Below are 26,853 nucleotides of genomic sequence, written 5' to 3' on the forward strand. Positions count from 1 at the left end.
AACGTCTCGCCATTAAACAAAAGAGCAAGTAAATCCTTCAGTTTTACAATGGCAATGAGGTGGTCTGTGATGGGGCCGGAATCTCAACATTATAAAGACAGAAATGTTTGTCCAAATTGCTTTTCATTTATATTCCAATAAAACACACGCACACAGCGTCCACATTTTAGCAAAGTTTTAATAAGTCAAGTCAAACATTAAAATACTGAAAACGGCAAAACTTTTTTTTTTGTACAAATCGCAGTGGTTCAAAAAATTATTACAAAGGATTTTTTTTTTTTTTTTTTAAAGCAGCAAAACATTCTGATTGTTAAAAAAAGCCCTTTAAAGTGTTTTGTTGTAGTTACTTTTTTTTTTCATTATTATGCACAGAGAAGCTCTAAATTATTTAATTAAAAAAAGTGCAAGAGTTTACTTAATTGTCACATCAAGAGTACAAAATAGCACAGAACAGAACCTGGACATTCATGAAACGAAACAACACACGGTCAGGACAGGGCCAGTTATGAGCACATCGGTTTCATACGAGCTGCATACAGCGTCAGGCAGTGTCAAATAGGGGCCTGGCGTATCCAAGTCTAATATGTACTTTTAAAAAAGCTTTGAACAACTCCTTAGGGTTAGAACTGGTCTCCCATTGCCTTTAAAAGGAAGAGAAAAATTAACTGAGGATTATAAAAAAAAAAAAAAACATATTGTATGTATGGTAGATACTTGGGGAAATCGCTCTTATGCCAGAGCAGAATTCATACTATCTTGTGCTATTTGAAAAGCACGCCATGCTAAGTGCACTGCTATGATAAATATCTTTTGGAATTATAAGAGCTCAGGTTTTTAAACCCCACGAGCCACGACATCGCCCTGCTCACAACGACATGCTCTGTCTCTTCACTGTCCCATCGTCTATCGGGCTGAAAAAGGGTGGATTACAAGAAAACAGGCAACAGTGTGTGAGAAGGCACAAGTAACGCCATATACGACAGTGGACAGGGAGTTCGGTCTCCATTCGTTGAGAGAGACAGAGAGGGGCACCTGGACATACAGTACCCCTTTTCTAACTAAACACTTCTGCTTCTCCGGTTTCCATAGCATGGAAGTGGAAAGCTCAGGATCTGTGGGGTTTCCTAACTATTATTATGATGTACAGTCTCATGAGCGAACTGATCGCATCCTAATAAAGGCAGCAAAGAGCTACCCGTTTAAAACTAAAGTATCTCAGAACTACTGCTTTACTAAAATCAAAAGCAGTACATCTGTGTAACAACTGCCAAGAAAGCTTCATTCAGATCAGCAAAGACTAGTGCTTTCCTATTGCTAGCTTATTAGAGCCTGTCCCTGCGACCCTGTGTCCCTGTGCTTCAGGGCACAGGATTAATACTGCTAAGAAATCTACAATTCAGGACTGACTACAGAGCAGGACTCAACATCACCGCCTTATTGCCAAGTAAATCAGATATTAACACTGCCCGTGGACCGCTTAATAAAACCTCGAATACAACAGTATTTGCATTAAACCTACACATTACTTCATAAACCATAGTTTCCTATACAATTACAAGAGTATTTGTAAGGGAAGAGCTGGTATTTCGAATGCATGTCATATACTTTCATACATGTATATGAGGGTTGTTTTATAAAATACTGCGGATTACAACAGATGCATACTGTAATATATGTTATCCTTACATATACTTGAAATTAGCATTAGCAAAATTTGAGTAATTACTATATTGAGTTTATATACAGTATATGTATACTTAAAATAATATATGCAAACATTTGTTGCCGTAAAGTCTGTGGTGGGAAATCTGCAAAATGAAGTTCCAGAGACATTCCTTGTTTATACTTTCCATTTCATATACATGTGTTTATTCACAGGGACTGAACTCATGAGCTATTTAAGAAGCACAGCACTGTTATTAAAATAAGCCAACAGTGTTAAGACAATGACTAGCTCATTGTAATAACCAAGTCTTTACAAAAGAAATTAGTTCTTCTCGCTAGCATGACAACTTCCTTGCAAGTGCGTCCTTCTCTTAGCATTCTCCTGTAGATCTTTTATAGTTCTGAAGATCGTATTTTCACTTTGAAATCGGACGAAGCCTCTTATCCTGCTGAACTCCGCAATCTAAGTGACTTGTGAAAATGTCTCAAACCTTGGTTATTACCCCTTTAAGTGTAATGTAATTTGGGTGGGTATGAAATAGTAGTTCAATGATTGTATTCTTCATTGAAATCGGGCTGCCTGTGATCTATACGTGTGTAAACTAGGCATGGCCAGGCTGTATACCTATAAGATGCTTGGCTCAAGATACATCCCACATACTGAAGAGAGTATATAAAGTGCTTTTAAAACACCACCAAAAACACACGCAGAAAACAAACAAACACCAGCAAAAACTGTCCATTACACAAACAAAACCGCTTGAGGGTAAAGAAAAGTGAAATGCTGGAGTCTTGCATCTGAAGCATGATGTAAACGCTAAACCTATACTGTATCTAGACTAGTATTAGCAATATAATAATAATAATACTTATAATAGCAACAATAGTAATAATAATAATAATAATAATAATAATAATAGTAATAACAACAACAACAACAACAACAACAACAACAACAATACTGCGCCTGTAAGCAAAACATTCCTTTGTTGAGGCTACACTGCACCTCCGGTCTGTAACTGTAAGTCACTGCAGTTGCATTTCCTTAGCAAAAATTCCACAGCAATAACAAAAAGGTATCAAAACACTGTCAGTTCATTAAGAAAGTTAGTGCAAATCAAGGGAAGTAAAGCAAAGCATCAACATTAAGCAGATCGCATCACCACCAGCCGAAGCAAATTAACTGCAAGAAAAACAATCACCACAAAAAATCTCAAAACTAAATGGTGGCAGGGTATGTGAACAGCAAAGAAATGACAACAGCAATGATGTTGTCCTGCGAACCTAAATCGCAGCTCATATCCTAACTCAGTCCTTACCCCTAACCACCTGGACCACACGCTGCCTGCCTGTAACCCCCTAAAAAAACAGCTCTTCACTTAAACTTCACTTTCATACTAACCCTAACCCCAGCTCAGTCCGTCACACCTAACACTGACCCACTCCTAACTCCTAATCCTACACTCTGAATCCAGGGGATGCTAATACTGCGTTCTAGAACGCTGCATTCTGCTTCTGTATGGCTAATACTGCATTCTAGAATCCTGCATTCAAAAAATCAATGTTGAGGGATCAATTCTGAAGTCCATTCTGCTTTGTCCTGTTTAAACCCCGTAAAATAAACACAAATGCATGTTTTGTGCTTCATAGAGAACCCAACCAGCTGGACATATTTTTAGCAGAAGAAAATCTATATTTCTAGTACTAATAATAGTTTAGACTGAGCACTGCACTACACTGTCTTTTGGTGCAGCCCAGCTGATGCACTTTTTTAAACCCACACCACAACACTCTATTTGTGAAACTCAGCTCTCTAATCAGCAGGCTCCTTGAAAGCAGCTCCACACAGGCAGAATGAACCTTGCAGTCGCAGTAATGAATAAAAACATGCCTGCCAGCTCTGCATGTGCAGCCTACAGTCTCTCTTACATCAGCAGACATGTTATTGCTCTCTGAAACTTAAATATGTGTTACAGCCCTTATAAAAAGTTTACCATGGTATCTGTGCAGTTCCCCCATGATTTGAACATCGTTGACCTTGGTTTGCCATGTGTGTTAATATGCTTTATCAATCCTTGCTATTCTTTATAATGCTTATCTAAATTAAATACATGGGGATAAGTATGCATTAGCATGCTTTCATTGTGCTTCATTGCACTGTGCTTTTACTGTAGTAAACTTTTATAAGGAAGACACTGTACTATATATATATATATATATATATATATATATATATATATATATATATATATATATATATATATATATATATATATATATAATAGATGGGCTTCAGTGAGTTACAGGAAAATAATTCCATCTAGGGTTTCTGTGACGTCATAAACTATGAAACCGTTAGGTCAAGTAATTTATAAACTGTCACAGAAACCCGAGATGATATTGTTTTCCTGTAACTCACTGAAGAGACCCATCTATTATTTTTTATAATACATGGATTCCCTTGTGATGCTAATATTAAAGAAGACGAGGTTCAGCAGTACACTTGGGTTTTTTTAAACATAGTGTGAGTGCCTTACAGACGTTCTATGTCATTATCTGTTTCTCCAGTTTCTCTGAGATACAAATGTACCAGCTTCACTTTTTTTTTTTAAAACATATTCTCATTTTGTTGATCATTAATGAACATTTCTGTACTGTGGGTGTTGTCCAAGACATTTTGTGTTTGAATTGACAGTGACAGTTTCGAGGAGTCGAATGGGTCAAAGTTCAAGTATATTTTCCTCTAGTGGAATTATCACTTTTTGACACCACTAATGTTTTTTTTTTTTTTTTTTAAGAATGGCTCAGGATGCAAATATAGCCTTCATCCATGTATTTATATATATACTGTGTATCTATATATATATATATATATAGAGAGAGAGAGAGAGAGAGAGAGAGAGAGAGAGAGAGAGAGAGAGAGAGAGAGAGAGAGAGAGAGAGAGAGAGAGAGAGAGAGAGAGAGAGAGAGAGAGTTCATACAAAACATCTGTATTATGTGAAGTGCTACTTGCAGTAAAACCGCAACATCTGACAGCGCAGTGCAACTGTAGGTCAAGAAGAGTAATCATTACATGTAAACTTAATAGTTGAACTGCTGGCTGATAATCAGTATAGCAATAATGTAGGTTTAGCCCTTATAATTCCAATAGGGGTTCTATATATGTGTACACATATAGAGACGCTACACTGACTAAAGCTACTGTGTCACTCATTTTACAGCTGAAGTGCACCAACACATATTTTTAGCTTATTTGTTTCCAAGTCATCATTACATTGCCATCTTCTCCTTTTTCTCACCATTCCAGGATTTAAAAAAATAACAGGGGGGGGTACTGTCCTGTGGAAGTCAGGAGTCACATTGTGCTTGAATAAGATTCTTCACAGCTTCATTTCGAATGCAAGAACATGCTAGTCTAGGAGACACCGCAAGGAGGGTTTTTTGAGTCGGGCATCGCGAGGCAGGACAATTGCATGATGGGTTGTATTCACCCTAAGTCTAATCTAAGGCAGGAAGGTGAGGGACCTCTAGTTTCCAGTGAGGTAGGCACAGGTACCCAATAACCGTGGTACCAGCCCATTGTAAAAGGCAGGTACCAGTTCCATATTTTCTCCCTGAGCCATCCTCTAGTTCCTGTCTGCCCAGTCAAGCAGCGAAGAAGGGTTCTGTCTCAGAAGAAGCAACTCCAGCTCCCTGCTGTCGACATTCCCCGTGAGACACAGTGGGAGTGTGGGAATCAGCTGCAGGACGGAGGTTCGGAAGGAATGGTATCAAACACCCTTTTAAATCCACTAATTCGATTTCCAAACCTTACTGTCTGCACCTCCCTGTCCCTGAAGTTTACAGGCATGTATTCCGTGGCAATCTGTCTCTTGTCATTCCCACAACTACTTGGATGACTCAACAACAGTCTGAAAGAAAAAACAAAATCCTAGTAGGTTTTCCATGACATGCCATAAATTCCGTGGCCGAATAAATTGTGTTTGGATCGATTTCCGTGGCCTTTTTCCTGGAGCTTCATCTGGAAAACCTCTCTCGGTATCCAGACCCCTGAGCAAGTCATATTTTTACTTTGTTTGTAGTGATCACAACTTATTTAATTTAGCTTACCTTCCGTGGCTTATCAGTCAAAAAAATAAATGTAAAAATCAGTGGCCTTTTCATGGAATGTCTAAGAAGACTATGTGCTCCATTTCCCCATGCCTTCACGGCCATACCAAATAGACCACCCCCTCCAACTATCCACATCCCTCCCAACACACACTTTCATTGAAGCCTCAAACACACAAAGCACAGGCTAAGTTAGCACCAATCACACAGCACAGTCAGCCAGCCAGCCAATCTCATCATTTTATCTTGTGTGACGTCACCGGGTAGCCAGTTTGGACAGAAACGGAAGGTGGATGGGATCCTGGGCTGCTTGTCTGTTTTGTCCCCAGAGGACGGCCCTCCCCAGTGGGTTTCGGAGGGGGGTCAGGGTCAGCTCAGGAGACATGGGGTGAGGAGGAGGAGGAGGAGGAGGAGGAGGAGGAGGAGGAAGAGGAGTGGCGCCAGAAGCACCAGCCGTGCTTGATGTGCTGCTTGCGGAGGATCTCCTCCTCCTTCTCCCTCTCCTTCCGGGAGCGCAGATAGCTGTCCTCCTCCTTCAGGTACCAGACTGGCGGCCAGCGCTGCTTCTCAAAGTGCCTCTGGTTCTCTGCAGAGACAGAACGTGAGAGAGCCGTGAGGACCTGCTGCCCATCGAGACACGCTTTACATTTGTACTACCGCAACAGCACGGAACCTGCAACTGCTGTCAAACGGGATGCGTCTGGGTATTCGTGAGAGCAAACCTTTAGAAATACTAGGAATATTAAACACTTAACTGGGCTAAATTTAGAAATAGTTAAAGAGTTCAATGACTTTTTCAATGTCACCCTGAGGAAAAATAATATTGAAGACACTGAAAAAGACTTCTTGTCAAAACGTTTGACATTTAACTTAAGTTTCTTTTAGTGTTTCTAAATGTAGCCCTATTGAATGTTTAACAGTTATGACAACAAATGGTTATATAAAGTGTACGTATACTGAATACTGTAAATAAATTACACACATTTTTCAACATGTTTAATAAACAAGAACATTTCTCGTAGCCTTTTAATTGAATACATTATAAACTAAGACATATCTTTTCAATCGAAGCTACTACTACAATCAGTATTTCTCTGACCTTTGCTCAGCTGATACAGTGTGGGCAGCACTGCTCAATCACATTTCTAAAAGGATACTGTCAGTGATAAAAGTTTGTGAAACTGTCCTACACACAAGCATGCTTGCTATAGTCAGCTGACTGCAGGACTTTGCAGTATTCCTGACCTGTATTGCAAGGCATTGTATAGAAGAAAGAATGTGTGAACACACACAAAAAACACCATGGGGTGAAAAATGAGATGATGCAGCAGCTAATTCAAAACCACACAATAAAGAATTCAAGAAAGGAAGCAAAAACGTAGGCTAGTGGCACAGGAGAACAAAAGACCCAACTGAGCAGTGTGTCAGCTCTGCTCCTTCACCGTCACACTCTTTAGAAGCAGGTGCACATCTTCAGAGAGGAATGCCACAGCTAGAACAGGACTCAACCTCTCTTTATTAAATGCAAAAAACAGTGGATTGTTTTAACAGAAAAGCACTTTGCTTAACCTTCACATTAACCTCTGTAAATTATTTTTTGTACAGGATTTCCAATCACTGTAATATTCTTTTAATTGCGAGGCATTTTTTATCTGATAAAACCACAGTGACTCGAGCTGCTGAGAGGCAGCCTGGTGTTTTTACTGTGCAGAATGGGGAGGGACAGAGAGAGCACTGTCATGGGAAAACAATCTAGCAGCCGACACGAATACATTACCCCTAATGTTTCCAAAAGCACTTCCGTCTATTGAATCAAATTGAATTAACACCCTAATGTCAGGGAAGACACAGGCTCGCCATCCTAATGGATTTTACTGTAAAACTCAATCAAAGCCTCAGAGCCTGTTTGGCAACTGGACCACTCTGAGATACGTGTTCCAAACCTGCTAGTGGTTCTGATGGGGTTTCCCAATTGCACTTTTAAACTAGCGTCCGTCACGCAGGGCTGCGGTTGGAAACTAGTTCAAGAACAAAGGCAGGAATGAAAACTACCAAGAAACAGGAGAGAACAATCAATCAGTGAGCTGCTCCTTCCTGGAGTTTTTCTTCTCGCTGTTTTTCTACCAGTATTGCTTTTACATCCCGTTATTTATTTTCCTGTTTCTTCACACCAGGGCACAGTCCGGAGATGCGGGGAGTGGGGCTCTCACCTGGAGACATGGCTTTCATCTCCTTGCGGAACCTGCGGCAGATGCTGTTGTAGTTTGTGCAGATGTGATGCAGGCACCACGTGGCCAGCTGTTTTGCGTTATGAAACTGAAAAGAAATAAGAGGGGAGACTCCAGGAATGGTTTTCATACAGGGTAGCCCTGCTGAGAACACACTGCGGCTACTTTCCACAGTCTGCCCGGGTCCCCTGTAGACACTCGCTGAACTAGCGCTAACCATGGCTTTAAACCCCACTTACTTACTTCTGCTGAAGATCTAGCAGTTATTTGCTTGTACGTTACACTACAATTTGGAACATGCAGGTATTTCAAAGACAAGGCTATAGATCAAAAGCTGCTTATTGGTACCCAGTCACTTCCTGTGCTATAGTTCAACTTCAATCCAATTGTAAAGCAGCAATCAGACCATGTGACCAACAGCACAGGTACCAGGATGCAGCAGGTCATGTAAAAGTTTTAATTTGTATTTTAAATAGGTCCTGAATTAATGTAAAACGACCAAGGTAAGGCAAGATTCTCAGCACCATAAAAGGGGGGCAGTAATACTATTAATAAAGCTGGTAGGAGAAAAAAAAAAGTTACTAAGAGATTCATCTTAACACCCCACCTCCTAGGGAAACCAGTGGTAAATGCACAGTATAACCATGGGAAAAGCATTGGGGAAAAGTGCAAAAATACTGCAAAACTACTGTGGGAAACTTTTATAAGGGAGCTTACCTGAGCCATCTCCAGATAGAGCAGCACCTTCTGGTCTGCGTCCTCTCCAGCTCTCTGCAGCTCGTCCACCGCGTGCTGTTCTGTGGGGGGAACACAGGGGACGGCTCAGCATAGCTCAGCATCAGCTGTCAATACCCTGATCCCCTGCAATAACCTCGTCTGCATTTACAGCATGGCAAGGAACTTCTTAACCAACTTTCATCAATTTCAGGCAAGCAATTTCAAAGATATATCGTGTTAGTCCAGCGAATCAAAGGCCAGAGCTACACCTGTGTGACACATAGATCCTGACACCGTCAAGAACCAAGAAATATCAATGGCAAACCCAATACCAATTGGATGAGCACTTCAACTTGAGACAGAGTAACAGAGAGCCCTTGAGATACAAACAGACTTTATTCTCTTTTGTTAGGGCAAGCGGTTGCCATGGCAACATGCTAATACAGGATGTCAGTTCACTTGGGAGAGACGCTCTCTGTCTCGCTCCTCAGTAGCCGTGGCAGAGAGCTGCAGACAGACTCTGAGGCACAGCTCACTGCGAACAGCATACAGGTAACGAGGAAGAACTAAAGATTGTCAATCGTGTGCAAAAACACCCTGGGATTCTTAACACAGTACAACCTACTGTACAATAATCATCAGATACGGTGAATGTAAGCCATGAGAGGTGTACCAACAAAACAACAAACTTTCAAGGATGAAAAGTGATGAGAGACAGCCAAAATCAGAGAGGACAGCTTGCTCAAAAGAATCAGGAAACAGTGTCTGTGTTTGAGGTGGTAAGTTGTTTGAAGCACTGTCTTAGACGGTCCCCCCGAGTCCACGATGCATCAAGGATTGCAGATGCTCACACCTCTTCCCACATGTATGGATGTCACTCTCTTGCTAAATTCTCCCTGTCTATGGAATACTGCAGCTGTTCAGAATGTATTATTGTTCTGTCTGAAAGAAGCTTGGTCAGGGGACAGCTGGACAGCCTAATCAGTGTCAGCTGGTGCATTCCTTCACACAGGTATTTAAATTAGGACAACTGCTACTTTCACACCGGAACATTTCATTCATAGTCCCTTTTTTAATTTGTTTTTCGTTATATTTAGTTCAATATCCGTCCTTGTTAGCTCCCTCTGGTTGAGGGTGCTAAATATTTTTTTTTCTCATCTACAGAAGAAAATGATGAAGAAGATGAAGATGAAGAAACAACAGTGCACAATTCATGCAAACAATAAGACCTGATAGGGAAAGTTATTCTAAAATGTCTTGTGTATGATCCCCTGCAGTCAGCTCAATGTCAGGACCCCCTCCCCACCGCACACGCACACGCTGGCCCCGCTCTGACCTGTGAGTGCGACGAGGCGCGGCAGGCACAGCCGGTTGGCCAGCATGACCAGCTCCATGGGGTCCAGGTCCGGGGTGGGGGTCAGCAGGCCAGTGTAGAGGTACTCCAGCACGGCGCGCATGCAGGCACAGTTTGTGTTGGGAATGGAGACCTGGGGAAGAGAGAGGAAACATTACAAACCCCTTCCATCTGTTATCACACCTCTCCAAGCACTGCCCCTCCAGGAGTGGATCTCAGGTCAGGGAGAGGGAGGGAAATTCAAAAAATAATAATAAAGCACAATGAAAGCATGGTAAAGCAAAGGTAAGCATGTTAAAGAATAAAGAGATATGGCAAAGCATATAAATAAACATGGCAAACCAGGGAGAACGTCCTTGACCTGGTCATTTTCAGTAAAGTATAACCATAGGAAACTGCAAAAATACCATGGTAAACCTGCAGCAATAATACAGAAAATGTGAGCAACCAACAAACTCAACTGTAAAATGGCATGTCGCTTAGCTTCAGTTCTTGTGTGGTAGTGTTAGGGTTGCAGCGCAGGTACTGTATAGTGCTGGCCAACAACATGATATTGCTGCACCGCCGCGCTGCACTTTCAAAGAGTCGGGCCACAACATCTTATTGATTCAGATCGGAGACGAGCCCTGATTTATCTTAGCGTTTTTTAAAGCTTTGATCTGTCTTAAGGTACCCCCTACAGTGGGCGTCCCGACACTCAGCGATGCAACAGCGCACTGAAAAGATCAGGTTTCAAAGAGCCAAGCCCTTGTAGCCTCTTCAGATGAAAGAGCTGGTGCTGCTTAAATGTCAGGGCTGCTGGAAAATAAACATCAAAGCACCCTGATACCTTCGGACAGCATCCACCCCAACCATGGCAATGCAGCGCCACTTTATTGACAATGCAATGGTTCTGTACTTAAGCACCTATGTCCGCTGGTCATTCCAGCTACATAACTGAGCATGGAGACAGTTATTATTATTATTATTATTATTTATTTCTTAGCAGACGCCCTTATCCAGGGCGACTTACAATTGTTACAAGATATCACATTCTACATTATTATACAGATATCACATTATTTTTACATACAATTACCCATTTATACAGTTGGGTTTTTACTGGAGCAATCTAGGTAAAGTACCTTGCTCAAGGGTACAACAGCAGTGTCCCCCACTGGGGATTGAAACCACAACCCTCCGGTCAAGAGCCCAGAGCCCTAACCACTACTCCACACTGCTGCCCAGTTAGGAGTCCTGAGCTGAACGTGATGCACCTGTAACAGGGCGGAGGCTGGGTGTGAACCTGCGACCCCACACAGTGCACGCAAGCATCTTAATCACAGTGCAAATGAGCCGGGCTCCTCTGCATTCATGGATATAGAGCTTTTAACCTCATCGCATCTCTCAGCCCTGGAGCTGAGGACCAGGGGGGCTTTTAACAGCTGTGCTCCTACTCTCTGGATTACACTGCTGCAGCTTATCAGAGACTCTGAGACTGGGACAGTTTTTAAACCTCGCCCTTAAGATGGATTTGTTTTATTTACCAACTGCCCTCCTTTCCAGCCCCGCTTCCTACCAAAAATTTACCACCGAGCTATTAATAGTTATAAAAAAATACTACTTAGTACAACAGCAGTGCAAACAGCATACTTCTTGTTTGAGCCAAACATGTTGGCGGAAGGATTCAAAGGTTCATTAAGGAGGGAATGGAAAGTGCTGTCACAGTTATTCCTCTGCCTCCTCTCTCTCTGTCTCTCTCCCACCGGCTTCCCTGAACACAACACAGCCTCTGTTCCTCCGGCCTCCTTCTCTCCCATTGTAGAACTGATATATAAACAGCAAGGCAACACACTGCCCACTCAGCTACCACAGCGTGTTAGATTAAAGAGAGACTGCTTATTTAGAGTAATGGCAGCTAACTAAATCATTTCACAAATCTTACCTGTCGTGCACTTCCATTCAATATGTAGGTCTCACACGTGCAGATTTGAAAAGAAAAAGAAAACAGGCTATCTGGAACCACAGCAGGTTAAAAACATCTCTGTTTGCAAGTCATGCTTTCAGACAGTGTTGCACTTCCTTGGTTCTTTCAGTACGTGGGTGAAATTGTCTCTACTCCCCAAACTGTCCATGGGTGAAATCTGTTGCTTCCCATGCTTTGTGATTTTACAGCGACTAACCTCATCTCATCTCACCGGCAGGCGACATAATCCGTAAGAGCAGTATATCACACAACACTGCCCATTACATTGTCCTTAAGGGTCTAGGTCTCTCCTGTTGGTCTGTACATAGAGAGAGAGTAAGTACACTATGGCTTCTTTTCTGAACAGCAGTAGTAAGTGTGTTTCCATTAATAGCTACAGTAACACATGCTGTGCCACCCAGCATTACTGAAAGTGGCACAGGGTTTGATATCCCTTCTGTCAGAGGACTCAGAGGACTGATGGCCGTTTATTTCCAGTGGTTTTGTTTTGCTGCTGTGTGATGTTCTCCCCATGTTGATACCAGTGTGTGTGGCAGGACAGGAGCCCTGCACATGAAGAGTGGGTTTTGTGTGTAAACATTGTAAACAGTGTTTTGTAAAATGTGTGTACATTTATTCTAAATAAATTATGAAGTAGCTGACGCTCCTGGGAGAGCCTGCCTGCTGTGTGTGATTACCAGGTGTGGAATCTAATCAGCAGGTAGGTGTGTTCCAGTGAGGGCATCAGGTATAACAAGGACCCATGTATTCACCTCATGACGGCTGCAAAGCCATAAGCCGACGGGCTGAAGATCGTCCACGCTACCCGGACACAGAGAACGAAATACACAGTGACAGAGGTGGGATTTAAACCAGTGACCTTCTGGTTACAAGCCCGGGACTTTAACCACTGGACCGCACTGCCTCTCGTCACCATGATTAGAAATTTTCCTTTTTCTTGATTTTTTTTAAGCATATTTCATGTCTGAAATTAGAAAGATGCTATCCCGAAGGTGATTCAGAGCACGTGGTATTTTATGTATTGGTCCAAATCAATACGTGTACTAAATATTTGGAAAGCGTACTAAGATGGCCTTCCATAGACACCGTCTGTGCATGAGCAGGATGTGCTCCCATAGCAGGAACATGGCGAGGTGAAGAGTTTTTTTCTTTTTTTTGGGGGGGGGGGGGGGTGTCCAAGCCGATGTGTAGGTGATGTGCATTTTAAAATCAGTGAATAAATTGTCAGGGCCAAACACATTTTAGCCTGTGTCTCCAGTAGGCTCCTGCAAGCGACATCAAACTGCTTCGCGAGTGACATGTGGCTCGCAAGCTATGGATTGGACACTCCTGGTCTATGTAAATAAAATCGTTCACCTGTTCAACTTCACCCTCCGTCTCGATCTCCTGCTTGTCACTAAACAGCGAATGCACGCCCCCACAAGGCAGACAGCTACCCTGTCACACAGTGTTTGCTTGTTTATTTAATATTTTATTTAGGTTGTGTCTTAAACTTTAACAGCAATATGACAGCGAACGTTTATAAGTATTTTTAATTCACACTTCTATTGAATGATAATAGAAGGGTAGCAGCCTCAATAAAGATCACTCGTCTGCAGGGGTTGTTTACCCACTGCGGGGGCGTCGGCAGGGGACCTTGACAGGCTCTGGGGTGTCCACGCTCTGCCTCAGCGGTTTGGGCCAATTAGCTGAATGTCAAGTTCGACATGGCCCCTAATTATCGTTCAAAAGGTCAGGCCGTCGAAAACAAGGTCAGGCCAGCGATTTGAAAGTTACGTTTTTAACCTAAGAGACTATCAAGGGCCATGCCCCTTCATACATTTCTGACCTACTGGTTCCCTATCTCTCAGGCCAGTGAAAACAGAGGCCAGTCTAAATGTCACGATAGTCACCTGTGCTGCCACGAACCTCGTCTTTTAAAAAAAATAAAATAAAAAAAATAACACTGCCATAGCCAAAACATTTTTCTGTTTTTCTGCTTCATGTATCTCTGAATTAATGTTTGAATGATAGAAGTCCTTGATGGGAGTAGAATCTGCAGTCTGAAGGCAGGACTGAATACTGCAGCCCTAGGTGATACTATGCAGAGGTATATACTGCAGTTATAGCAACATCTATCTATCTGTCGGCCATTTAGGTCAGATGAGACTAGAACATTTCAGCTGAGTGCCCTGCTTGTCTGGCACAGACACACACATGGGTGCAGGAATGTGCAGAATTCTCCGGTATCTGATAGGCTACAAGGCCAGGCACTCGCTGTGTGTGTGTGTGTGTGTGTGTGTGTGTGTGTGTGTGCGTGCGCGTGTGTCGGGAAGAGGAGAGAACTGGATCAGTATTCACCTGAGAGTGTGGAATCTATTTTAATCATGCTAGTGATTTACTGACCTCCTTACTAACAACACTAAATACAACACCCAGGGTTCCATGTCAGAGAAGGTTTATAGGTGCTGTTACTAGGATCTGCAGCTGTTTAAAGCAGTACATCAGAGGACACACAGTTGGAATTTAAGTGGATGCAGACTTAGGACAGACGGCAGGAGACGCTTCTTCACCGCACAGGGAGCAGCGAGGGCATGGAATGGGTTACCTAGCCCTGTTATTGATGCAGAGTCACTAGGATCCTTTAAGACCCATTCTGAATGGTCTACACACTTTCTTACTGCATGTTCTTGTGTTCTTATGTACAGCCCCTGTGTGTGTTTGTTCCAGGGAGCACTCGGATCAGGATGCTATCCCTTTAAATAGCAGCTGGAGCAGGCAGTGGGGCCGAGATGGAGTTTCACTGCGGGGGCCTCGCTGTCAGTTCTGTTTGCTATCTGATGCTACGGCGCTGGGTGACCTTTCCTTTACCCTTTGCTCCATATTGAGGCAGCCAGCCTGACACTGCAGTAGCCAGCGTCTCTCTGACTGGAGGTGGGGGGGATGATAGTTCATGTGTGTGCAGTACTGATAGTTCATGTGCGTGCAGGACTGATAGTTCATGTGCGTGCAGGACTGATAGCTCATGTGCGTGCAGGACTGATAGCTCATGTGCGTGCAGGACTGATAGCTCATGTGCGTGCAGGACTGATAGCTCATGTGCGTGCAGGACTGATAGCTCATGTGCGTGCAGGACTGATAGCTCATGTGCGTGCAGGACTGATAGCTCATGTGCGTGCAGGACTGATAGTTCATGTGCGTGCAGGACTGATAGTTCATGTGCGTGCAGGACTGATAGTTCATGTGCGTGCAGGACTGATAGTTCATGTGCGTGCAGTACTAATATTTACAGTTTCATATACCACAAGTGGTGTATGTGGTGAGTGGTTTTTTTTTTTTTTTTTATCCAAACCAAACAGAGCTCTAGCAAAAGCAGGTCACCATGGCCTATATTCTAACCCAATCAAGAGCGACACCAAATTCCATCATTACAATTAAATGAGCGATTCTCAAGATACAAAGACAGGTGCCTCCTCTTCACATAGATATTAACCCTTGCGGGGGATGGAACCCTCTACAGTAAGAGTTACATTTACACAGCAAGGGACGTGCTTCTTTAAACAGACCCCAAACTACTGCAGGATCACAGCATTACGCAGCGTTACTGCTAATGTAATAATTGCAATGCGAAGGTTTCACCTAATTAATTCACCTAGTTTTAAAAAAGAACTGCTGGTACAAAAATCTATCTGTTGATCTGTCTCTCTATCTGTGAGCGTATCCATGTACAGGCACGCCCGCAAACATCTTTCACATGGTACACACAACCACACCAACATCCCTTCTCATGCCCATAACGACTCTGCATCACCATGCTGTTAAGTGTTTCAGCCAATCAGAGTGCTGCATTTTTGTTCTTTCCTGAGTTTCACAGCACCTACACTGTCGCATTAAAAACTAATATCAAATTGCATCACTGTTTCCCTTTCTAAAAATGAATAAACACAGCGTGCTGCCATCGAGACAGAACAGCAACTATAGTGACAGCCAAATAGTCCACAACAGCAATAAAACCTACAAATAAACCTTTCTGAAATACACCATCAGTCTTCCAACACACTCAGAGTCCTGACATTTAGTTAGGGAAACGTCTGTCAACAGTTTAGTTAGGGTCTTCGTAAGAAGATAGGATTTGTTTTTATAAATCGCAAACTGCAATCACCATCTCCCAAGTCTGATATTTAGGTAATCTGCACCCAGCACTCAGTCACACTCAGCCAAACAGAAACATCTGAAGAATAAAAGAGAAAGGCAACCAGCCGTACAAACAACTTAAGAAAATATGCATCATTTAATCAGTTTATTAATTTCATTACTACCAAATAATAGAAACAACGGAAATAAACAATACAACATGTTGCATTTATTGATTCTCTATGAGATTTGTAAAACAGGTGAAAATCAATCAATCAATACTTATGTTCTAATCACTATTGAAGGTTTAAGAAACACAATTTATAAAATAATATTGTGGGTCAGAACATATTACCAGACAAAAATATCTCGGGTTGGTTCTGAGACGTAACGTAGTCGTGGCTGCATCATTCATGCATTACGGCTCAAAACTAACTTGAAACTGATTTTTGTGAGGTAGTATATTCTGACTCATACACAGTCACCTCCAAAATTATTGGCACCCTTGATAAAGATGAGCAAAAAAAGGCTGTATAAAATAAACAACACAGGTAATGAGCTATATTTTATACTCAAATATATGGAAAAACCATATTCTTTTATTGTAATACAATTGCTCAGAGAAAAAGTTTTTTATTAACAAGTAATACATTTTTTTCTCAAAATGACAGGTGTCAGAATTATTTGCACCCCTAAAGATTCTTCTAAATAAAATCAAACAAAATTAAATCTGCATTAACATTCTACTTATTTAAGTTAATCTCAGTCTTAAGGAACTGTATTGTGGCCTTCCATGGCTTCCTGTTTCACTTGGGTATAATAATGAGGTAACACGCATATGAAATCCATTTGTCATCCATCACCATGGGGAAAGGCAAAGAACTCACAAATGAAAAGAGACAAATGGTTGTTGACCTTCATAAATCAGGCAATGGGTACAAAGCAATAGCTAAAAAACTAAATACCACTTAACACTATTAGGGCAATAATTAAGAAGTTCAAAACCACTGGAACAGTGGTAAACTTGCCTGGTAGAGGACACAAGTGTATCTTGCCCCCACGCACAGTGAGGCAGATGGTTCGGGAGGCAAAGGGAAATCCAAGGGCCACAGTTGGAGAATTACAGAACTTGGTTGCATCTTGGGGTCACCAAGTCTCCAAATCTACAATTAGATGCCACCTTCATGCCAATAGGCTATTTGGAAGGGTTGCCAGAAAAAAGCCTTTATTGAGAGCAACCAACAAACGTAAGCGCCTGGAGTTTGCTAAACGGCATTGGCACTTCGATTGGAACTGGGTGCTATGGTCAGATGAGACGAAAATAGAGCTTTTTGGCCACGCACACCAGCGGTGGGTTTGGCGTCGAAAGAAGGATGCGTGTGCAGAAAAGAACCTCATACCTACTGTAAAATATGGTGGTGGATCTTTGATGTTATGGGGCTGTTTTGCTTCCACTGGTCCTGGGGCCCTTGTTAAGGTCAACGACATCATGAACTCTACCCAGTACCAGGACATTTTAGCCAAAAACCTGGTTGCCTCTGCCAGGAGGCTGAAACTTGGCCGCAAGTGGATCTTCCAGCAAGACAATGACCCCAAGCACACACCAAAATCCACAAAGAAATGGTTAATTGACCACAAAATCAACATTTTGCAATGGCCATCTCAGTCTCTGGACTTGATCCCTCCCAATGTGTTCTCCAATCTCATTAAACATTATAGAAAAAGACTCCGTGCCGTTATCCTTGCAAGGGGAGGGTGTACAGAGTACTGAAAACAAGGGTGCCAATAATTGTGACACTTCATTTTTTTTGGAAATAAATTTATGATTTGAGAAATGTGTAATTTTGGTTGATTCCATTGAATCATTAATAAAGTCAAATATATTCCACATGTTGGAAAATTACAATATAGCTCAGTACTGGTATTATTTATTTTATACAGTCTTTTTTGCTCATCTTTATCAAGGGTGCCAATAATTTTGGAGGTGACTGTATATTATAGGGTAACTTCTCTGTCAGCAAGAATACACATCTCACAGGCAGATGATTAGCATGCCTTTAAATACTTACTACCATTTGAAGGAGACACATCAAATAAGCTACCAGAATATGTTATACAAGAAAAAAGAAAACAGGTTCAATTTCCAGAGATTTTTCATACCACAATACTGCAGTGCAGTGAAAGCAATCCAGTTATCTGTCTGGAGAATGGGTGGGTGCTTAAAAACAGTCTCTGTAACGTACTGAATTGAACATTGCCTGGCATTCGCACTGAAAGAGTCGAACCTCTGCCGGCCTGCTTGGACCGTTCCTCAATTTCAAAATCACCAGCTATAAACAAATCTCTTATTGAAGAGCGACTGTGTGTTGCACTGTCAGGGAGTTGGTCTTTCAGGGGCTGTTTCTACACAGCTCAGCAGTATGAAAAACTACGGTACTGCAAGCGCACCAGGTTTGTTATTATATCCACGGGCGTCCTATTTCTTGAGTGAGCTCACCAACAGGGATTGAACATGTAACACTATACAGAGATATCCTTTCCCCAGAGCCAAGGCCTCAGCATAAACTGAGAGCGCCGGGTTCTTCCCCTCAGAATAACTCTACCTTTGCACAGCTAGAACATGAGCCTTTGGAACACTGCAGCTGGCAACTATATATGGTACGGTTTATAAAGGAAGCAGCATTTGTGAAGTTACACCTACTGTAGATTGCAATAGCAGGTGTAGTAACAACATACTTGATGCATGCATTATGGGCATGTATATACATGTGACATACAGACAGGTGGACAGGGCGTGTCCATAAACCATGCGATTCTGATTCTCTCAATAACTTGCAGGAGAATGCCATAACCAAGTCTCACCCATTGGAGAAGCGGTTCTCTAGGTAGGTGTAAAACTGTAAAGTGTGATGTACCTACCATACAGGCGTCTGCAATATATCTATTCCTAACTGTTTAACTTTAACTGCACGGCACTTAACAGCCTTCCCCCCTCTGCCAGCATCTCTTTATGGACAAACTGGTTGTCTTCAGTGGTGCTTATCCTTTTTGGCTTTAGACTATCACTGATAATATGATTTAACAAAATTATTGATAATATAAAGAGGATACCAACCCTAACGGGTACAGTGAAGCACCAAAGCCCTGCATGAACGAGACCCACCTCCTCAATGTAGCTTTCCAAAAAGGAACCCCGGAACATAGCCGCCATCCAATCACAGCTGGAGATCAGTAAGGGCTTGTGGGCAGGCAACTGTCCGTCATCCAATTGGAAGACAACATCTAAAACAACAGGGAAAACCGTCTCCACATGTGTCATCGAGTGTGGACACTACAAACAGACAGACAGACAGACAGACAGACAGAGTCAGACAGACAGACAGACAGACCGGCAGACAGATACAGATATTTGTTACAATCATACCTTCACATTGCTGGAGCTTCTTAATTAGCTATGAGATCCCTTGACATGAAGAGCCCTATATACAATAAAACTACATTTGTTTTGTGTCTGTAAAAACAGAACTAGCTAGCAATTATATTAACAAATAAACCACTCAAGTGCTCTTCCAACCCCCTCCGCTCTTTGTGTCCAGTTCGCTGAGCCTGGTCTATTCTCCCAGGGTGGTTTGTTTAGTTCCCTTCAGACTTCTTTCAGTTAAATCTTCTCACTGTAAAACCAATCCGCTCTACTCAGCAGCTCCGTCTGAAAATGACCTTTATTGTAAAACATCATAAGTGGCCAAGGAAGGAACTGTCCTGCTTAGCCCTACACTATGATCTCTTTGATCATGCAGTAAGCTGCTTTAAAGGACTGATAACCAAGACTTTATCTCCTTACCTCTTATTAGCACTGATCACACTACCACTGCCCCCATTTAAACTATACAACGATCTTAATGTTCTTTGTTTTGTTTTTTTATTTTATTGTACAGGTATGACGGAATACAATAAAAAATACAGGGGTGGAGAGGCCTTTAATATAGCAGGTTTACACAGTGGTGGCATTAAGAGATGCTACTGTGCAAATCATTAATAGACTCTTTCTGTAATTGTGGTATTACTGTTTGCACACTAGATATGAATTAGCATTAAAAACAATGCTAATTAGCTGGTTGAAACCATATTCTGGACAGTACTTAAGGGTGACGGATGAACACTGATATAGACAGACAGGTAATGTAGGCTGATAGACAGATTAGACACTCAGACAGACCTGCAAAGGTGCCCTTGACCAGGCACTCCTTGATGCGGTTGGCACGGCGCACATGGAAGGCCTTGGTGATCTCCTGGTTCATGAAGCTCTCCTTGTTGAGGATGTTGGCCACCATCATGCGCAGGTCAAACACCTCCAGCAGCTCAGCGATGGAGGCCACCTGCATGAGGTCCCCCCGGCCCTCGTCCAGGCTGCCGGTGTACAGGTAATTCAGCACGGCCTGGAACGGCCGGGGCTGGATTAGGCAGTCTATGGAAACCACCGTCATCAGCCTCTCTCGCCGGGTCACCGGGTCTTCCACCCGCTCCAAGTACATCCTGAGGAAGCCCCGGCCCCAGCCAGAGAGAGTCCTGCCGACTCCCACCCCACCCGGCTCCTGGGCCCTCTCCGGGAGGAGGTTGTCACTCTTGGAAGTCGTCAGGGAGCCCTGGTGTGAGAGATGCCTCCTGACAAAGTGGTGACTGCCTCCTCCCTCTAGAGGGTCCTTGTCGATGTTCAGGCTCTTAGTGCGGCTGGCCGGCTCCTTCCCTCCCCTGCGCTCCTCCTCTAGCACCTCCTTTTCTTCTTCTTCTTCTTCCTCCTCCTCTTCCTCCTCCTCCCACTCCTCCTCCCTTCCCCTCCAGTCAAGCTCCATGATGAAGAGGTCATAGAATTTTGAGCAGGAAGTGGCCAGGTAGGCCTTGTGAGCGAAGACGCGTGTGGTGCCGCCCTGCAGGAGGAAGAGGACGTCAGCGCAGAGGGGCACCGAGAAGAGGGTGGCAGGCCCCTCCCCGTCGCAGGGGGGCGGCTCGGGGATGACAATAATAGGAGGAGGGGGCCGCGGCGGAAGGAAGGGGGCTTGCAGCAGGGGGCGCTGCACCTTCTTCAGGTGGGACTTCCAGAACTGCAGGTGGCGGCGGGAGATGAGGGCGGCGCGGATGGCGTTGTCAAAGACATCCTTCACCCCAAACTGCGCCACCACGCTGGTCTCATAGTAGGGCACCCCCAGCTCCTTCGCCACCTCGTGACCCTTCTCTGGGGGCAGGATGTCTGTCGGCTTGATGGGCCTGAATGGAACCAAACACAGCAGCATTTTATAAGTTTAATATACGTGGCTTGTTCTGTGGGCAAGCATAAGACTACAAACACCATGAACACCAAGTGAATTAATACATTTTCTTGAACATTAATGATCTATCATTGTGGATAAGGGCATTAGTAAGGTTAACAGAATGATATGCGAGATTATATATATATATATAATGTTCTGTTTTTGTTCTGATTGCCCCATTGCTTGAGGAGAAAACAACCCAGAATGGAGGCTAAGAAGCATTTTTTGCCCCCTAGTCCTCTTAGCAGGTCTTGGAGGCAGTGTGGTATAGTGGTTAGAGCTAAAGGACAAGGGAGGTAGCGTGGCCTAGTGATTAGAGCTGAGGGACTGGGAAGGAAGCAGTGTGGTCCAGTAGTTAGAGCGGAAGGACTGGTAGGGTAGCTGAGCTGAGTCAGCTGGGAGAAGGGCAGTGTGAAGGCACTCCTCACTTGGCGAGTGGCCGGCGGGCACGGTTGACTGCGTCGAGGTCGGCATAGCGCAGGTCCAGCTGGCAGCCCACCAGGATGATGGGAGTGCGAGGACAGAAGTGCTTGATCTCAGGGAACCACATGGACCTCACGTGGCGCAGAGAGTTGGGGTTGGCGAGGGAGAAGCACAGGACCACCACGTCAGACCTGCCACGGACAGAGAGAGAGAGAGAGAGAGAGAGAGATGAGAGAGAGAGACAGACAGAGAGAGTGAGAGAGTGACAGACAGAGAGAGATGAGAGACAGAGAGAGGGATAGCTGGAGGAATATCTGTGCAACCAGGATCATTTTTCTGAGACAGAATGAATACAGATAAATAAATATATAAGTAAGCATAACAGACAACAGGGTGCGGTAATTGTATAACTACTGCGGTAATGCGACCATTTTACTACTATCTACTATTCTATAAATATTAATTAATAAATGCATTTATTAATGGCCGGATATCCAAGATTATATATAGTCTCTCATGAGATCCTATGGTCTTCAATGGTAAAGCAGGATGCCTCACCTGCAGTAGTTCGTTTCAGTAGCTATTAGCTGGCAGCACAGGTCTAATGACTGTGATATTTATCATTTGAAGGCTGGTCTGAAGGTGATTTCACAGGAGGCATCTCCTAACTATAGGAAAGTGTCAATTATTTAGTTTTTCTGCTGACAAGAAAGCAGCAGCGCAATCAAACAATGGCTTCTTCTGTTTGCAGCCAAAGATGATCGTCCTTTAATTATTCTCTGCTTTATTGGCAAACTGAAATAGATATTTAACTTTGTACGTCTTGGACTTTATCATCAAGGTTTTCCCTTATTAGCGAAAAACAGCATTCTTCAGGTTTCCCTGTGGTTTTCCCATGGTTACCACTGTTTATCACAGTTTGCAATCTTCTTTTTGCCATGCTTTTACCATACCTCTCTGTGCTTTATTACATTTTACCATGCTTTTACCATACCTCTCTGTGCTTTATTACATTTTACCATGCTTTTACCACACCTCTCTGTGCTTTATTACATTTTACCATGCTTTTACCATACCTCTCTGTGTTTTATTACATTGTACCATGCTTTTACCATACCTCTCTGTGCTTTATTACATTTTACCATGCTTTTACCACACCTCTCTGTGCTTTATTACATTTTACCATGCTTTTACCATACCTCTCTGTGCTTTATTACATTTTACCATGCTTTTACCATACCTCTCTGTGCTTTATTACATTTTACCATGCTTTTACCACACCTCTCTGTGCTTTATTACATTTTACCATGCTTTTACCATACCTCTCTGTGCTTTATTACATTTTACCATGCTTTTACCACACCTCTCTGTGCTTTACTACATTTTACCATGCTTTTACCACACCTCTCTGTGCTTTATTACATTTTACCATGCTTTTACCACACCTCTCTGTGCTTTATTACATTTTACCATGCTTTTACCATACCTCTCTGTGCTTTATTACATTTTACCATGCTTTTACCACACCTCTCTGTGCTTTACTACATTTTACCATGCTTTTACCACACCTCTCTGTGCTTTATTACATTTTACCATGCTTTTACCACACCTCTCTGTGCTTTATTACATTTTACCATGCTTTTACCATACCTCTCTGTGCTTTATTACATTTTACCATGCTTTTACCATACCTCTCTGTGCTTTATTACATTTTACCACACCTCTCTGTGCTTTATTACATTTTACCATGCTTTTACCACACCTCTCTGTGCTTTATTACATTTTACCATGCTTTTACCACACCTCTCTGTGCTTTATTACATTTTACCATGCTTTTACCACACCTCTCTGTGCTTTATTACATTTTACCATGCTTTTACCACACCTCTCTGTGCTTTATTACATTTTACTATGCTTTTAACTTTGCTTGAACAAAAGTTATTCTATTTCTTGCTCTTATTGTATTACTTGTATTGTAACACTTGAAATGTATTTGCTTACGATTGTAAGTCGCCCTGGATAAGGGCGTCTGCTAAGAAATAAATAATAATAATAATAAATAATAATTTTACCACACCTCTCTGTGCTTTATTACATTTTGCCATGCTTTTACTGTGGACAACTTTTATAGGGGTTGACCCTTAATAACATCACCTAAACACCAGCAGGATTAGAACGAGATACAGTGGCTGTGTTAACATCCTCCACTGAGACAACCAGCAGGAAGGCAGACACATGACTGAAAGAGGCTATGAATAGAATTTAAATAAAAAAAAGAAAAACAACTGTTCCAGCAAACCAACAGCTGTTTCCTTTTCTTGAGAGTTTATCGTGTGTAGTGCAGTGTGGAGTAGTGGTTAGGGCTCCGGACTGGAGGGTTGTGGGTTCAATCCCAGGTGGGGGATACTGCTGCTGTACCCTTGAGCAAGGTACTTAGATTGCTCCAGTAAAAACCCAACTGTATAAATGGGTAACTGTATATAAATATAATGTGATATCTTGTAACAATTGTAATTGTAAGTTGCACTGGATAAGGGCGTCTGCTAAGAAATAAATAATAGTAATAAAGCACAGAACACTCCGGCTGGCTATCTTTAGACTGCTCACTGCCTGTCACTAATCATGAGTTATACAAGAAAGATCCCTTCGACTCAACTCAAACTGGCCACTAGGAGCCCTGCTGGACCCCAGCACCCACAACTACTAGAAAAGCAACACAAGAAAAACAACAAGTCTGTGCAAGCTAGGAAACCTAGTGAATCTGAACACTTGCTGCAGCAGAGTATATGCTGAAGCTATTTTAGATGCTACTCAATCTAATCTGACAAACATTCCAACATGTTTACTGTTATAGCACAATTAGGTGGTGCGCTAGTCTGCACCGCATACTTTTAACCCTGAATATCTGTCTACTGGTCAGGTGACTTTTGTATATAGCTCTGCAGCTGTTTGCATGTTTGGAGCAACGCTCTGGTAGCGTGGTTAGATACAATACCGCTGCATACTTCATTATAAAGCCATGGAATGACAGGCCTAAATAGGAGTGGATGAAGTCACGGGGAATGTGAAATACAGTAGACAGGCTGCTGAAACTCTGAATACCTTCCCGGTTTAAATATTTAATATCTACTGTTAATCATTTATAACACACGTGCAAACACACTTAACACAAAGGTCATCGTTTTATCTGCAGTATTTAAACAGGATGTGTTGTGTGTGACTTCCGAGTTTGTTTTAATCAACTACACACCCACCCACCCACCCACCCACACACACACACACACACACACACACACACACACACACACACACACAAACATATTCTGTATATATAAAGACTTTCAATAATGAATATACTGTAGTTACTATAACATAATAAAATAATTTGTATTTCAGGAAATAAGTAGTATTTAAATGATTTATCTTAATAAAAGTCATTTTCACTAAGTCATTTGGGATATTTGAACTATTTGTAAATTCAATTAATTTTGTAAAAAAAAAAAAAAAAATCAGTTTTGCATCACCCTATAGAATGAACTAATTTGGCTTACCGCTATTGTGATATCATTTTGTAGTTTTTTTGATTACATGATGTTGAATAAAATACTTTTTTTTATTATATCTCAATCCTAAAATTCTAGGTGATGCACAACTTTTGGCCATAACTGTACATTAATTCAGATTTAGAAACAGTTATCAGCAGACAGGCCCATGCAGCTTCCCCAGCTACAGTAGTGTGTGTGTGCCACAGCTGCCTCTCCTGCTGTGATCTGGTGAGGTGTGTGAAAGTCTGTAGAGCGCACACATCATCCAGGTGTGATCTGGTGAGGTGTGTGGAAGGCTGTAGAGCGCACACATCATCCAGGTTAGATCTGGTGAGGTGAGTGGAAGGCTGTAGAGCGCACACATCATCCAGGTGTGATCTGGTGAGGTGTGTGGAAGTCTGTAGAGCGCACACATCATCCAGGTGTGATCTGGTGAGGTGTGTGGAAGGCTGTAGAGCGCACACATCATCCACGTGTGATCTGGTGAGGTGTGTGGAAGTCTGTAGAGCACACACATCATCCAGGTGTGATCTGGTGAGGTGTGTGGAAGGCTGTAGAGTGCACACATCATCCAGGTGTGATCTGGTGAGGTGTGTGGAAGGCTGTAGAGTGCACACATCATCCAGGTGAGATCTGGTGAGGTGTGTGGAAGGCTGTAGAGCGCACACATCATCCAGGTGTGATCTGGTGAGGTGTGTGGAAGGCTGTAGCGCACACATCATCCAGGTGAGATCTGGTGAGGTGAGTGGAAGGCTGTAGAGTGCACACATCATCCAGGTGAGATCTGGTGAGGTGAGTGGAAGGCTGTAGAGCGCACACATCATCCACGTGTGATCTGGTGAGGTGTGTGGAAGGCTGTAGAGCACACACATCATCCAGGTGAGATCTGGTGAGGTGTGTGGAAGGCTGTAGAGTGCACACATCATCCAGGTGTGATCTGGTGAGGTGAGTGGAAGGCTGTAGAGCGCACACACATCATCCACGTGTGATCTGGTGAGGTGTGTGGAAGGCTGTAGAGCGCACACATCATCCAGGTGTGATCTGGTGAGGTGAGTGGAAGGCTGTAGCGCACACACATCATCCAGGTGTGATCTGGTGAGGTGTGTGGAAGGCTGTAGAGCGCACACATCATCCAGGTGAGAGCTGGTGAGGTGAGTGGAAGGCTGTAGAGCGCACACATCATCCAGGTGGTTGTTACACAGAGGCAGGAATAGGACATTTTCAAAACAAAAGTCTCATTCAGATCCCATGCTAATCGCAGTGAAATACGATGAAGGAGCCCTAGTGCACCCAGTCACAGACCACAGCATTACGAGCAATGGAAATACTGCACAATGGTCCTGATATAGTAGCACACTGTCCAGTACTGTTATGGAAATCCAGTGGGTTACCCGTGTATGCTTTTGCTATGTGGAAATATGAAGA

The 26,853-nt window shown here is 42.8% G+C and overlaps 1 protein-coding gene across 3 annotated transcripts in view; it reads right to left on the reverse strand.

Moving 5' to 3' along the window:
• Positions 1-160: 160 nt before the first annotated feature.
• The window catches only part of LOC131696793 (rho-related BTB domain-containing protein 2-like), a 70,312-nt gene continuing 43,619 nt past the window's right edge, over positions 161-26,853 (reverse strand). For all 3 annotated transcript variants that reach the window (XM_058986122.1, XM_058986118.1, XM_058986114.1), the window contains exons 4-10: positions 21,889-22,074; positions 20,371-21,416; positions 19,318-19,436; positions 10,058-10,208; positions 8,722-8,801; positions 7,987-8,092; positions 161-6,362 (exon numbers count right to left, since the gene is read on the reverse strand). In XM_058986122.1, coding sequence (XP_058842105.1) covers positions 6,151-6,362; positions 7,987-8,092; positions 8,722-8,801; positions 10,058-10,208; positions 19,318-19,436; positions 20,371-21,416; positions 21,889-22,074 — 1,900 coding nt within the window. In that variant the 3' untranslated portion in view covers positions 161-6,150. The remainder of the gene's footprint in view (positions 6,363-7,986; positions 8,093-8,721; positions 8,802-10,057; positions 10,209-19,317; positions 19,437-20,370; positions 21,417-21,888; positions 22,075-26,853) is intronic.

This window comes from Acipenser ruthenus, chromosome 2, assembly GCF_902713425.1.
Source record: "Acipenser ruthenus chromosome 2, fAciRut3.2 maternal haplotype, whole genome shotgun sequence".
NCBI classification, from domain to species: domain Eukaryota; kingdom Metazoa; phylum Chordata; class Actinopteri; order Acipenseriformes; family Acipenseridae; genus Acipenser; species Acipenser ruthenus.